Source organism: Lemur catta, chromosome 15 (assembly GCF_020740605.2).
Source record: "Lemur catta isolate mLemCat1 chromosome 15, mLemCat1.pri, whole genome shotgun sequence".
Taxonomy (NCBI): Eukaryota; Metazoa; Chordata; class Mammalia; order Primates; family Lemuridae; genus Lemur; species Lemur catta.
Window position 1 is genome coordinate 5,941,883 of NC_059142.1, and position 12,921 is coordinate 5,954,803.

Below are 12,921 nucleotides of genomic sequence, written 5' to 3' on the forward strand. Positions count from 1 at the left end.
ACTTATAAATGCCTACTGAAGTGGACAGACTTATTAAGTGTAATTATTTAGGTAGAGGCCCCATACAGCTGTGGAAAGGTGTTCTTTTATGAGTGGGGAAAGTGAGGTCCAGAAGTACTAAAAGTTGAAGTTACTTAAAGAATGAGGTCTTTGATGCTGCCCACCCAGAGCAAGGCTGCACCCTGTGACCCAAACCCTACTTGCCACTGCTCCCCACAGCCACCTTTGCTCCACTCAGACTGGTGCTCACAGATGTGCCTATGCCACTCTATCTAACTGTCCCCAGGCCCAGGAATTCTCTTCTCTGCCTGTGGAGTTCCCACCCATCCTTCATGAACAGCCCTCAGACTCAAAGGAGTCCCTGTCACCCTAGCCTCTTCTGAATGCTTTCAAACTCCTTCAGCACTTAAAACCTGCACTATTCATCATTGTTTCATGCATCTCTGTTTTCTCTCCTGAAACTATAAATCCCTCGAGGACAGGAACAGGCTCTCCCTTTTACCAGCTGAGCAGTTATTTCACTGCTCTGAGCCTCAGTTTCCCCATCTCTAAAGTGGGAAAGACAATAAAATTTATTCACAGAAAAGCTATAAGAAGCAAATGATGGCTGTAGAACTGCTTTGTGCAAGCTCTAGCTACTGTTTTTAATCATTAGCCTTGTTGTCCACCTACCAATACTAACAACCCTAAATGTCATGAAAATCACTTTTATGCCTTGTCACAACAGTACAGCACATACATTGAACCTCACTCTGTCTACTTAATCATTTACCTGAACTGGACTGAACTTACTGAGACCTTGCCCATTGGCTACCCGGCAATGGGGAACCTGCACCACCTTTATGGTCAAGTGTCTTTTATAAGCAATAGTGGACAGTAGGGCCTGAAAGCGTATTTTCCTTCACAGGTCACAGATGGGCCAGGTGTCTCACATACCCTCCCTAGATAGAAAATCCAACCCTAACTTAATTATTCTGTTATTATCAGTGATACTATAATTTACTGAGTTTCTACTATGTTCCAGATACTATGCTAAGTGTTTTACATACATTATCTCATTTAAAACACACTACTCTGTGAATGTGAATCTCTGTCTCTCTCTCTCTCCCCCTGTCTCTCAAAAGATAGCCAAACTAAGGCTTAGAAGGGTTACACAATTTTCTGGAATCACACAGCCATGAAATGGGCAGAACCCAAATTCAACTCAGGTCTTCCTGACAGAAGTATCATGCTCTTTCCACTTGTTATATATTCCTACCTCCCTTATATGTGTATTTTAAAGTCCCCTTTAACATCTACTCCTCATCAACTACCATGTCATTTTTAAAGTGTAAAGGGGACAGAAAAGAAAAAAATCCCCCCAAATTTAATAGCTCCCTCTGTTAACTGGCTAGAATTCAATACTCAACTGAAAAATGAGTTTTGGGAATATAGCTGTAGTGAAAGAGCCCCTGAGGAAAGTAGGAAAGGAAATGAGGAAGAAAGGAGGTGAGAATCAGACAGACACTTGAGTGGGCAGCAGGGGACAAAATGTTACAAAGGTGGGAAAACACTCTTTTGGGGCCCAGTACCTATTATCCCTTATAAAAGACACGATACCAGAAAGGCAAGAAAGGCTCTTAAATGCCAGTTATCCAACAAGAGACACCTCAATAATTTTACAGGCCCCACTAGCAGCTGAAAAGTAAGCTGGAAATTTATAAGCCAAGCGGGAATAAATCACTACTGCCCAAACCAGTCAGGCCTATAAGGACACCAAAGGACCTTGCTCATAAAAGACGTTTTACCAGTCCTTCCACCAACCAGGAGGAACCTGGTTTTTAAAGAAACTAATCAGCATTCTTAACTGATCACTTGACATAAGCCACTGCCTGGGGTGAAAAGGTAAGTCATGCTCTTTGCTCTTGCTTTATATTCCTACCTCCCTCATATTTGTGTTTTAAAGTCCCCTTTAACTTCTACCCCTCATCAACTACCTTGTCATTTTTAAAGTGTGGAGCTTTACTAGCTTTACTAGCTCCCCCTATTAACTGCTATTTTAGTACGGAAATCTCATATGGTGGCCACTTTGGTGTCCTTTACCCACACTTTGGGCTTTCCCTAGCCAGGCTGCTGGTCATCTCTGGTGCCCCCAGGTGCCCAGAGCCCTCCCATAGGATTAACAGATACTGCTGAGTACCACTCTCTCCACGGCTGCCACCAAAAGATCTCAGCTTTGGCAAATTTAATATGGGGTGGGGGCGGTGGAGCAGCAGTGAATGTACAGAGCCAACCACAAAGAATATCAAAACTTTAGTATTTGGAGGGACCTACTACATCTCACCTCCAAACATCTCATTTGACAGATAGGGGAACTTTAAGCCAGAAAGGGCACAAGGTCATGGGAGAGTCACTGGCAAAGCCACTACTGGAGTCCAGGCATCCTGATTCCCAGTCCAGGGCTCTTATCATTAAAGAACACAGCCTCCCTTCTTTCCTGGGAGGCACTGCAGGCATGCCATCCCCCTGCCAAGATAATCACCCTCAAAGAGCCCCTCCCCCCATCCCAGTCCCTCCTACAGCCTAGCTGAGTTGCAGCTCAAATTAGCAAGTCCTGGAGTAGGGGGCATTTTCTGGGACGGTGCCCAGACTGAGGGCTGCTGGTACTGAAGAGGAAGGACAAGAATGGAGGGAGGAGGTGACATCCCACAAAGGGTTTGAGAGAACTGGGTCCTGGGGGCAGTGGCAGTGAGACTGCCAGGCTGGATAACGGTGCACGCAGTAGCATCTCCCAATAAGCAAGGGGTAAGCAGATCAGCAGTTGGCACCACCTCTAGGAGAGACAAGAAGGACTGGGCCCTGATGGGTAGGTAAGGTCAGAGCATCTCCGAATTCAAGTTGGGCCTCAGGGCCGCCTCCTGGCACGGTGGCATCGGCGCCCGTGAGGTGGTACCGATGCCCGGGCAGAGGCCCTATGACACGGATGCCCGGCCCACCCGTGAGATGGCACTGGCGCCCAGCAGAGGCCCGCGGTCCTCACCAGCCCTGTCAGCTGCAGCTGTCGCCCAGCCGCCCGCCCCACACGCGGCCTTACCGAGGCACTGCCCCACCGGGGTGCTGAACGGGTTCCCCAGGAGGAACTCCATCTCGGGCGGACAACTCGCAGCGGCCCGGGCCCCCTGTGTGGCGCCGCGGTCTTCGCAGTCCCCAGCCGCGCTCCAGACCGGACTGACACTTGCCCTCGCCCCACCCTTGGGAACGCAGAGCGCCGGGCCCCTGAACCCGCCCCCTTGTCGCGTCTCTATTGGGCAACAGCTGCACAGCCCTCCTTCGATTGGTCTTCACACCTCCCTTGGCAAAGCCCCACCCACCCTGCCGTGTCCGATTGGACTGAGAAGAGAGCTGGGTCACCCGAGTCCCTGTCAGGCGTAGCGGCACCTCCCCTAGCCCGCCTCCGAAAGAGAGGGTGTGCATTTTGATCTATCTGCATATTGGTTAATCTAGAGGATCCTTGCTATTATTGGACAAGAGAAGAGTCAATCATTCAAACAGGGGGGCGGAGAAGAGGTGGATCTAGGAAGGTACCCGCCCATAGAAAGTGCTGATTGGAGAAACATTTGTTTTCCCCACGGCTGGTTGGTGTTAAGACTCTTTCCCCGCCCAGATATGGGGTCACGTGACCCCTCAACTTTCACCCAGGATGTCTGCCTCCCGACTTCCCCTTAGCAACCGAGTGGCGGCGCTTGGTTCCCCAGCAACCGGGTGACGCGTCTGCTACATGGAACCAGCCCGGTAGCCGGCGTTTGAGAAGGTGAGAGCGGGGAGCTGAGGCTCCAGAGGACTCGCGGGGGCAGACAGCGCCCGACTTAACTCTTTCCCGTGACCTTTTTCTCTGAGGACTCTGGCCCGGCCCCTCTCCTTTGTAAAATGAGCACACGGGTCCTCTGCCAGCCACTTGACAGTAGCGTTGAGACCTCCAAGACTCTTTAGTCCTAGCTTTTCAGACCTTCAGATAAGAAAGAAATGCTAAAGGTGCAGTTCCTCAGGGAGGAGGGCCAGAAGGGGTTTTTGATCCACTAACTTCTTCCAGAACAGCCATCATATCCAACCTCTTATCTATTATTAAATTGTTTCATCTTGGCGCTATATAAAGTGTTTTGGTTGTGAATACATATACTCAGGTTCCGCCTCTCTCTGTCAGTAACTCATCGTATGACTTTAAACAAGCTCCTTCCCCTCCACGAGGACCTCAGGTTCCCAATTTGGGAATTAAGGGAGTTAGGACTCCCTTCTTTAATGGCTTCCAGAGCGGACATATAATTAATAATGCATGTGCACTGAGTATACAGTAAGCACTCAGTAAGAGGTTGGTTTGCTTTTTATTAATTCATGGCCGACAGGGACTATGTTTTTCAGATCCAGCTAACCCCGGGTTGTTGTTTCCCAGGAAAATTCTCAATCTGTTTCTGTGTGAGGAGGCTACTCCGTTGACAGTTGTGTGAAACGCTCTGCTGCTTCCCTCACCTCCTACCTCCAGTCTTCACTAGCAACACTATTCTCAGGCAAGTCAACAGGAACCCAGGTTGGGGGATAAATTACTTGTAAAATCCACATCAGGAGGACTGTTTGGGCCTTGGCCCTGACCCAGAAGAGCTGGAGAAACATTGTGAGCTGTGACAATGATAGTCCCTAGTAGCCTGGGTACAGTTGAGTCATGATTAGGAAAATGGGCTCTTCCTTATACTAGTTGTGTAAATTTGGGCATGTTAATTAACCTTTCTAACTAGCTTCTGTTTTCTTATCTGAAAACTAGGGATCATTAGTCTTACGCATAAATTAAGTTCCTAGAAATCTCTCAAATCCACATCTTACCACCACCCTGGGGATCTCTCACCTCACTACTCTTGCAATTGTCAGTACTGCAGCTAGAGTGATTTTGGATTTTTGTTGTTGCTGTTGTTGTTGTTTTTGTTTGTTTGTTTTTTGAGACAGAGTCTCACTCTGTCACCGCAGGTAGAGTGCAGTGGTGTCATTGTAGCTCACTGCAACCTCAAACTCCTGGGCTCAATCAATTCTCCCGCTTAGCCTCCTGAGTAGCTGGGACTACAGATGGGCACCACGACACCCAGCTAATTGTTTTTTCTATATTTAGCAGAGACGGGGTCTCGTTTTTGCTCAGGCTGGCAATCCTTCCACCTCAGCCTCCCAGAGTGCGAGGATTACAGGTGTGAGCCACCACTCCTGGCCTAGAATGAGGTCCTTAAAGTTACAATCTGATCATATCACTGCCCTTATTAAACCCTAGGAGCTTTCCAGGGATCCTGGGATAATAATAAAACTCCTGCAGACCTCTACAACCTTGCATCACTTCAGCCAAAGTGGAACATGTCTATTCTCTCCTACCACAGTGCCCTCGCCATGTAGTTCCCTCCTCCTTCTTTCCTACTCATCCTTCAGATCAGCCCTGTCTCCCCTGGCCACACCAGATACCCCTAAGTATGCTTTCATAGTTCCCTACAGACTTGTCATGGTTTGTAATAAAATATTTGTATGATTGTTTGGTTTCTGTCTGAACTGAAACAGAGGTAGGGGGATCTGTCTATTTTATTCACAGCATGTAGTAGTTCAGTATCTGTGTGGACTAAATACATGATTTTCTGCAAATGTAGAAGGTAAGAATTATCCACCTTTTGCAGATGGGAAAGCCAACACTTAGGTGAAATGAATTGCCAAAAGATGCACAGTCAGGATCCAAATCCTTCCCTGTTGTACTTAGCAAATAGTATGTCTAACAACAATCTCACATTGCACAACACAGCAATTGCCAGGCTTGACTGAAAGCAAGCTTGATCTCTCACAGGTACCAGGCCTTGATGACAGGTGGGAGGGATGAGAAGTCAGTTAAAGTTTTGAAATCAGAATTAAGAGTCATCTGTCAAAGTATAGCACCATTTTGGGGAAAAAGCCCAAATACTTTGCAGATAATATTTGCTGAATACAATGCATTAAAATTTCCCCAAAGGCAAGTTGATGGCAAGTTATGGGAAACTTTAGAGAAAACTGTTTCGGAAGAATGGGGAGCTAGCGAGAGGCTGAGGGCTGGAACCATCTCTAGGGGTTGAATCAGTCACCCTGAGGAGGTGGAGCCAGTGTGGACAGATTGGAGAGAGTGGGAAGAAAAGGGCTGAGTTCTTGGAGGATGGAAGGCCCAGGTGGAGAAAGGGCAGGGGGTTCAGGGCTGCGGAGGGTATGCCTCCTCCTGGGGCAAAAGGGAAGGACACATGAGAATTAAAGGCATTGAGACATTTGATTAGGAACAGAGGACACATTTGCACAAGTTGCACCCAAGTGGATGGTGGGGGAAGAAGGAGGGAGATCGGTGTTAGAGGGAAGTCTCTAAGACCAGGTGACAGGATTACCAGCCCAACATCAGGAGTATCTCCAGCAGAGCTTACTGTAATGCAAGGCAGGGCACAGGGGCTGCCCAGCATCAGGGCGGGGGGATGGGAGGTTCAGGGAGGCCTGGATGTTGGGGAGGCATGTGGGTAAAGGTAAAAGGTGATGCTGGGAGGGAGGTAAGGAGCAGGTGGAAAGCAGAGGGGAGGACTGCATTTCCAGAGGCCTCAGGGGGCAGAATCTCAGTAGACTGACAGGAGGGTATGGCTTCCTGAGGTTCAACCCTTCTGGATGTCCTCACCAAGAGAGCTGGTGATGATAAGAACAAGGTCCAGCCAGGAATCAGGCTCAGGGTCAGCCCAGGGCCAGCCTTGCCAGGTGACTAACCAAATCCACTGATCCCCCCTATGCCTGAGGTACCTCAGCCAAGGCCCTGTGGACCAGTAGCAATAGAAACCTACTGGAGTTAGCGTAAGTGGAAGAGGACCTAATGTGAGAAACCAGGAATCTCTCACGGGGCCTGGCCTTAGGGACATTAGGGACTGGAAAGCCAGCAAGGAGGAGGCAGCAATTGTCTGTGTCAGTCTGTTTGTACTTGGTCTTTTGGATCACTCAGGTTCCCATCTCTGGTTCTGTCTGTGCATCTGCCTCACCTGCCTCTTGCTCTCTGGGCTTGATCACATGCCTGGCCAGCCCATGCTCCCAAGCCCTTCCCCAGCGCAAGCAGCCTGCTCTGATGGGGATGCTCACCCCGGGGCCTCAGGCTCACAATTCCCAGAGGGAGGACATGAATGGGCAGCTTGGGTCAGTGCCTCCCTGCACACTGGGGGTCAGCTTGTGGGTTGTGGGGGGAGTACACACATGACTTCCAGGAAAGGAAGGGGGACTCAGGGATGGGGGCTGCCAAGGCAGCATGGTCTATGGTTGGCACTAACAAACCTGAATGGGGATGGGCAACAAATCCAGAGGCCTGACCCAGGGCCCTGGGCTTAGGGGAGCTGAGCTCCACAGGCTAAGGAGACCAGTGTGGACACCAGTCCAGTGGGTCCAGGTAGGGTCCCAGCTGTGCTTGTGGGGTCAAGGGATGAACCTCTGTGAACAGTCTCAGATGGTGACAGGGAAGCCCTGGAACAGCCTTGGTGCAAATGTATTAGCCCCAAGGTGCAGCAGGCTCAGGGCCAGGCGGGAGATAAGCCTCAGAGTATCTGTGGCTGCCATGATGTTCCATGATACCTTAAGAAGAGACCTCAGCCAGACCCTGTCCCCAAACAAAGGAACAAGTAGGCTGTGAATGAGGAATGTGGTGTTTTCTAGGGAAGCCTTTGGGGAAGATGAACCAGCCACACGACTCAATGGAACCGAGAGTGATGGATGACGACATGCTCAAGCTGGCTGTGGGGGAGCAGGGTCCCCAGGAGGAGGCCGGGCATCTGGCCAAGCAGGAGGGCATCCTCTTCAAGGATGTCCTGTCCCTGCAGCTGGACTTCCAGAGTACGTATCCTGGGTGGATAGGTGTGGCCCAGGATGAGGCCCCCAGCTTTCTCTCCTCCACCTTCAAGCCCCGGATTGCACACAAAGTCAGAGGCCGGGGCACCCACATCAGCATTAGAGCCCACCTGGGTTACAAGGCATGGGAGTGGCATAGATGTTTTAAAAGCTTCATACTTAGTGTCATCACCATTTGAATATCCATAAAACTCCTGATTCTGAATAAGAGCAGAAAAAAAGATAAAATTGTCCCCTCCAAATCTAAGTGAACCCCCAAGACCATGCTGTTTCCATCACACGACTCCACATTGGTGTCCTTGGGGTGGGGTTCCCTGGCAGGCAGAACCTAGGAGGTCCCACATAGCCAGTGGCCAAGGTGGGAAGTGTGGGGAGAAGGAGGAGCTGGCACTGGAGGAGCAGCTTCGGGGGACACGACTGAAGAAGGGCTGGACATAAGAGAGCCCTGAGGCAGGGAAGCACCTCAGGAGTGCCAGGACAGCCCCATGGGAAGATGTGGCTTGGGACCAGGCAGATCCTCACTGCCTCAGTGTCCCCATTTATGAAATGGGATAACTATAGTCCCTAACTCAAGTGCCAGTTGGGGGTCAAAGTGAGATAACATGTGCATAGTGCCTGGCTCGCTCGGGAGGGCCAATGAGCCAGGGCACAGTGAGTCGGGGCAGAGAGGGTGCGAGGGGGAGTTAGAGAGGTAGGCAGGGATCCTGAGACCCTCGTATGCTGTACAGGCCAGGCCGCTGCAGAGTGACCTAGTCTGACTCACCTTCCTGCTCTGTGTGGGGAAGGGAGGCTGGCTGGCATCCACTCAACAAGGAGGGACGCTGAAGTGGGCAAGGCAGGCAGGGCCCAGGCCCCAGCCCCACGAAGCCCACAGGCCTCCCGGAGTGTGGCCTCTAGGGCTGACCACCCAGAGCAGGGAGGGCCCTGAGCCTCAGCCCCTCAGCCCCAAAAGGAGTAAAGGGGTGCAAGATGGCTGCCACAGGAGGGGCTTTAGCGGCTGCCCACTTTCCTTTTACTTCCCCTCCCCCACCTAAGGTTCCTTCAGCCAGTATTGCCTCTTAGATGCCAGGTACTGTTCTAGGCGCTGGGATTCAACTGTGAGCAAAAAAGACAAAAAAACTTGTCCTCATGGAGCTGACATTCAAGTTGGGGAGACAAATAAGTAAAATGAAGAAGGAAAATAATACTGTATGCTAAAGATAATGTGTGCTATACAGGAGAAAAAGCAAAGGGAGGAGAAAAGGGGAGTTGGTGCGGGATGCTGTGTTTATAGGGTGGCCAGAGGCCTCACCAAGAAGGCGACAATGGAGCAAAGACTTCAAGGAGGTGATGGGGGGAGCCACACAGAGATCCATCAGGGAAAGCGTGTGAGGCAGCGGGAGCAGACAGTGCAAAGGCCCTGAGGCAGGCTGGACCTAGCCCGATGGGGGCCTGCTAAGGAGCCAGTGTGGAGGCAGGTCAGAGAGATCATGGGGTCAGCTGGTATTGGCCTTGGGGCAATGGAAAGTGTTTGAGTTTTACAGTGAGTGAGGTTGGGGCCCCCAGAGGGTCCTAAGAGGCAGCATGACAGGTTGGGACTTAGGTTTTCACAGGACCCTGCTGGCTGCAGGAGGGTAGACTGTGGGGGCCAGGGACCTAGGCAAGGATCTAGCGAGACAGCCACTGCTGTGGTCCAGGGAGTGATGACAACAGGCTGGGCAAGGTGGTGGCCACAGAAGTGGATTCAGTGTCTTCATCGAAGATTAAATTGGCTTTTCTGGCAGTCTCGTCATGCTGATGACTCATTTAGAGCTAACTGCCAAATACATCTCGGTTTGTTGTATTGTTTTGGCTTTTCCACATGAACTGCTAATACCTAGAAAAAAGCCAGCATGTAGGTGTGACAGGGCACCCTGATGCGTAGGAGCCCCCCAGGGGGAATGGTACTGCAGGGAACTGGCCAAGGGCAAAGCGGGGCTGGGGGGCTCTCAGTGTAGGATCAAGGCCAGAAAAGGCACCTGGAAAGTCCAGACCAGGGTTGGGAGGTGGCTGAGAGCCTGGAGCAGAACCCGGAACCGGAAACACAGGTGGGGATGGTGGCCAGGATGGATCTGGGAAATCTGGCCACACACAGGGAACTGGAGAAGCCAGGAGAGGCAGAGCAGCAGTCCAGCTCCAGGGGAAAGCTGGTGGCCCCTCAGGGCCTGGGCCAGAGAGCGCTGTCCCGACCCCACAGCTAGGAGCGGGGCCGTACCTCCCCACCAGCACCTCCACAACCTCAGCCTCACAGGCCTCTCTGAATGCATATTGAAACTGCCTCACCAGATGTGTGGTTGTTAATCGCATTAATTTTTAAACCCCTTTCACTTCTGTATTATTTCCGTTTCTTTTAATGAGCATATTCTAATTTTAAGTTTTAGAAATCATTACAAAAGCAAATATGGAAAAAAGGGGACATAGAAACAACAGAGCTATATGTGGCTTCTGGGAAAAGCTGGTGGACAAGTTTAGCCTCTGAAATTTTACAAATACAATATAAATTTATTTATACCTATGTGTTATTCAGAACTCTCCTGGCTGCCAGTGACAGAAGCCAAGCTTTGCCTTACCCTCTGCAAAGGGAATGAGCTGGCCGTGTGGCTGGGGAGCTGGTCTTCAGGGGCCACAGGGTCCAGGCGCTCCCACGATATCGGGAACCTGCCTCTCTGTTGTATGGGCCATTTATCCCGTCCCTACATATGGACACGTGGTGTTTCCCCCATTTTTCTGCCCCTCACGTGCCTGTACATATTATTTCCTTGGATACACACGTAAATCTTTGAAGATATATTCCAAGTAGAGAAATTGCAGGTCGAAGGGCACAAACATTAACTATTTCAGTAAATGTTGCCAAACTACCCTCCAGAAAGGCTGAACTAGTTGATTAACCCTCCCACCAACAGAGATATGCTTTGATTATATTTGTCACACTGTAAAAGGAAGGCCCCTCTGCCTGTGTCCTGTGTCCCAAGGCATACTGTCCTGCTGGGGAGCCCCCAGCCTGGCCCCAGAGACAGCCCAAGTGTCTCTTGCTGCTCCAGATCACCCTCCCCTGCTACTGACCACCCCTCACCCACAGCCCTGCCAATGCACTTATTAGGTCCTCCTGGGGCTCTGAGTGGCAGCACTGATTTCTGCCCAGCCCACACAGTGATAGGGACACGGTGCTCCTCGGTGCTCAGCCCACATCTCCAGGGCACTTGCGTATTCCAGGGCAGGGCTGAGGCGTTATGGGGTCTTTCGCATGGTTGTGTCTCAGTGCTCCACCAGGCTGGTACAAAACTCTAACCCTAGCCCACGGCTGGAATCTCCTCCAATTGTTTCAGACATCCTCCGCATAGACAACCTCTGGCAGTTTGAGAACCTGAGGAAGCTACAGCTGGACAATAACATCATTGAGAGGATCGAGGGCCTGGAGAACCTCACACAGTTGGTCTGGCTGGGTAAGACCCCTCCTGTGTGCGTCCACCCTAATCAAAGGTGATGCCCTGCCAAGGTCATTGCCTCCCCAGGAGACAATAACCATGTGTGACACTCAGCTGCTGGCCCATCATTAGCCCTGGTACAGCAGAGGCTCTGTCTGCTGGGAGCAAGAAAGCTGCTATTTTTTAAAAGCCTGGGGCTTACACTGAGCAAAGCACAGCAAAGATGTGCTAGGACACACCAGGACAGAGTGTTCTGCCCCCTCCTGCCCAACCTCACAGTCTGGGTGGGGCACAAAGGGGCAGCTGTGGACTCCTATTGAACCTAGACTCAGGTGGGCAGATAGCCACCGACAAATAGCATTGGCTGGTGGGGCCCAGATCAAACCGGAGGTAATCATCCCAGAAGCCAGTGTACACTGAGCACTGAACTGCATGTGAAGCGTGGGCCTTTCTGCTTTCCGTGTGAGTCTCCCAATCCACACAGCATTCCCGTAATAGAGATCAGCAGACTGAGGTCACAGCAGGTAAGCGGGGACATCAGGCTCTCAGCCCACTGCATCAGGCCTCACTGCCAAGGCCGCAGGGGTCCAGTGAACTGTGTCCACCTGCTGGCCTCTTAGGAGCACCCTCACATCTGGCGAGGGGCAGGTGGGCACCCCACAGGGAGAAGGGGATGGGCCTGAGAGCTCTTCATGCACTTTGTCTTATTCAGCCCCCTAACAGTCTCAAAAGATGAGTGTCCATTATAACCCAACCTGCAGAAGAGCAGCGGGGCTCAGAGAGCCCAGGGCACCTGCCCAAAGCTGCACAGCCTGGAGGCCCCAGAGCTGGGACTCATACCCACGCCTGTCAGAGCCCGCAGCCCACATTCCCTCCGTCCTGTTAGGCCGCTTCCCGGTAACAAGGGCAACCTGGGGCATCCATGCACCTCCCAGTTTGGAAAACACTCTCAGCTACATTTGTGCCCACAAGCACAAGCGCACGGCAAGCCCCGGCCGGAGTACGCTGCCGTTTCACAGACGCGGCACCTGAGCCCGAGAGGCTGACCAGCTTGGCGGAGCCGCGTGCTACAGGCAGCGGAAGCAGACCACAGCCAGGTCTTTTGACTCCCGGGCCCAGGTCTCACCCCAGGCACCCCTCCACACCCCCAGCACCCATCAACGCTGATTGCTGGGCTCAGTGGCTCTGCATGGCCAGGAGTCATCTGTCTCTATAGGGGATGGAGACAGTGGGCCTGACTGTCCGGACGGTGCCCAGGCCAGCCCAGACCCTGAGCCGTGTCCCCCACCAAGGTCTACCATGCACAGGCCATCTGGATGTCGTGGTTCGAGGCAGGAGCTACCAGGCCCAGCTGTCTCGCAGACATAAAGCAAGTGCCATGGAGCCCCATGAGAGCTCCTGTCTGTCCACTTATCCAGACGGAAACTTGAATCCTGGTCCCCTCCCTAACAAGAGCTTGTGTCCCCAGCACCCAGAGCCTCTGCACACACGATGGAAAGTTAGCTTGTTCCTAGAACCCTTGCAGCAAGGGTCCTGTGGGCTTATGCCCAGTGCTCTCTGGTATGGGGTTCGAGAGCCGAGAAGGCAAGTGCTGGTA

General features: G+C 51.8%; 2 protein-coding genes across 9 annotated transcripts in view; one reads left to right on the top strand and one right to left on the bottom strand.

The window, feature by feature from the left end:
* The window catches only part of TOM1L2 (target of myb1 like 2 membrane trafficking protein), a 109,148-nt gene extending 105,872 nt beyond the window's left edge, over positions 1-3,276 (bottom strand). For 3 of the 5 annotated variants that reach the window (XM_045526879.1, XM_045526881.1, XM_045526882.1), the window contains exon 1: positions 3,074-3,240. In XM_045526879.1, the coding sequence (XP_045382835.1) occupies positions 3,074-3,125 (52 nt within the window). In that variant the 5' untranslated portion in view covers positions 3,126-3,240. Of the gene's footprint in view, positions 1-3,073 lie in introns of all 5 variants that reach the window. The other 2 variants (XM_045526878.1, XM_045526883.1) reach the window with 1 other exon arrangement.
* Positions 3,277-3,614: 338 nt separating this feature from the next.
* DRC3 (dynein regulatory complex subunit 3) overlaps positions 3,615-12,921 on the top strand; it is a 53,350-nt gene continuing 44,043 nt past the window's right edge. For 2 of the 4 annotated variants that reach the window (XM_045526886.1, XM_045526887.1), the window contains exons 1-4: positions 3,615-3,790; positions 4,427-4,541; positions 7,690-7,866; positions 11,226-11,342. In XM_045526886.1, coding sequence (XP_045382842.1) covers positions 7,707-7,866; positions 11,226-11,342 — 277 coding nt within the window. In that variant the 5' untranslated portion in view covers positions 3,615-3,790; positions 4,427-4,541; positions 7,690-7,706. The remainder of the gene's footprint in view (positions 3,791-4,426; positions 4,542-7,689; positions 7,867-11,225; positions 11,343-12,921) is intronic. The other 2 variants (XM_045526885.1, XM_045526884.1) reach the window with 1 other exon arrangement.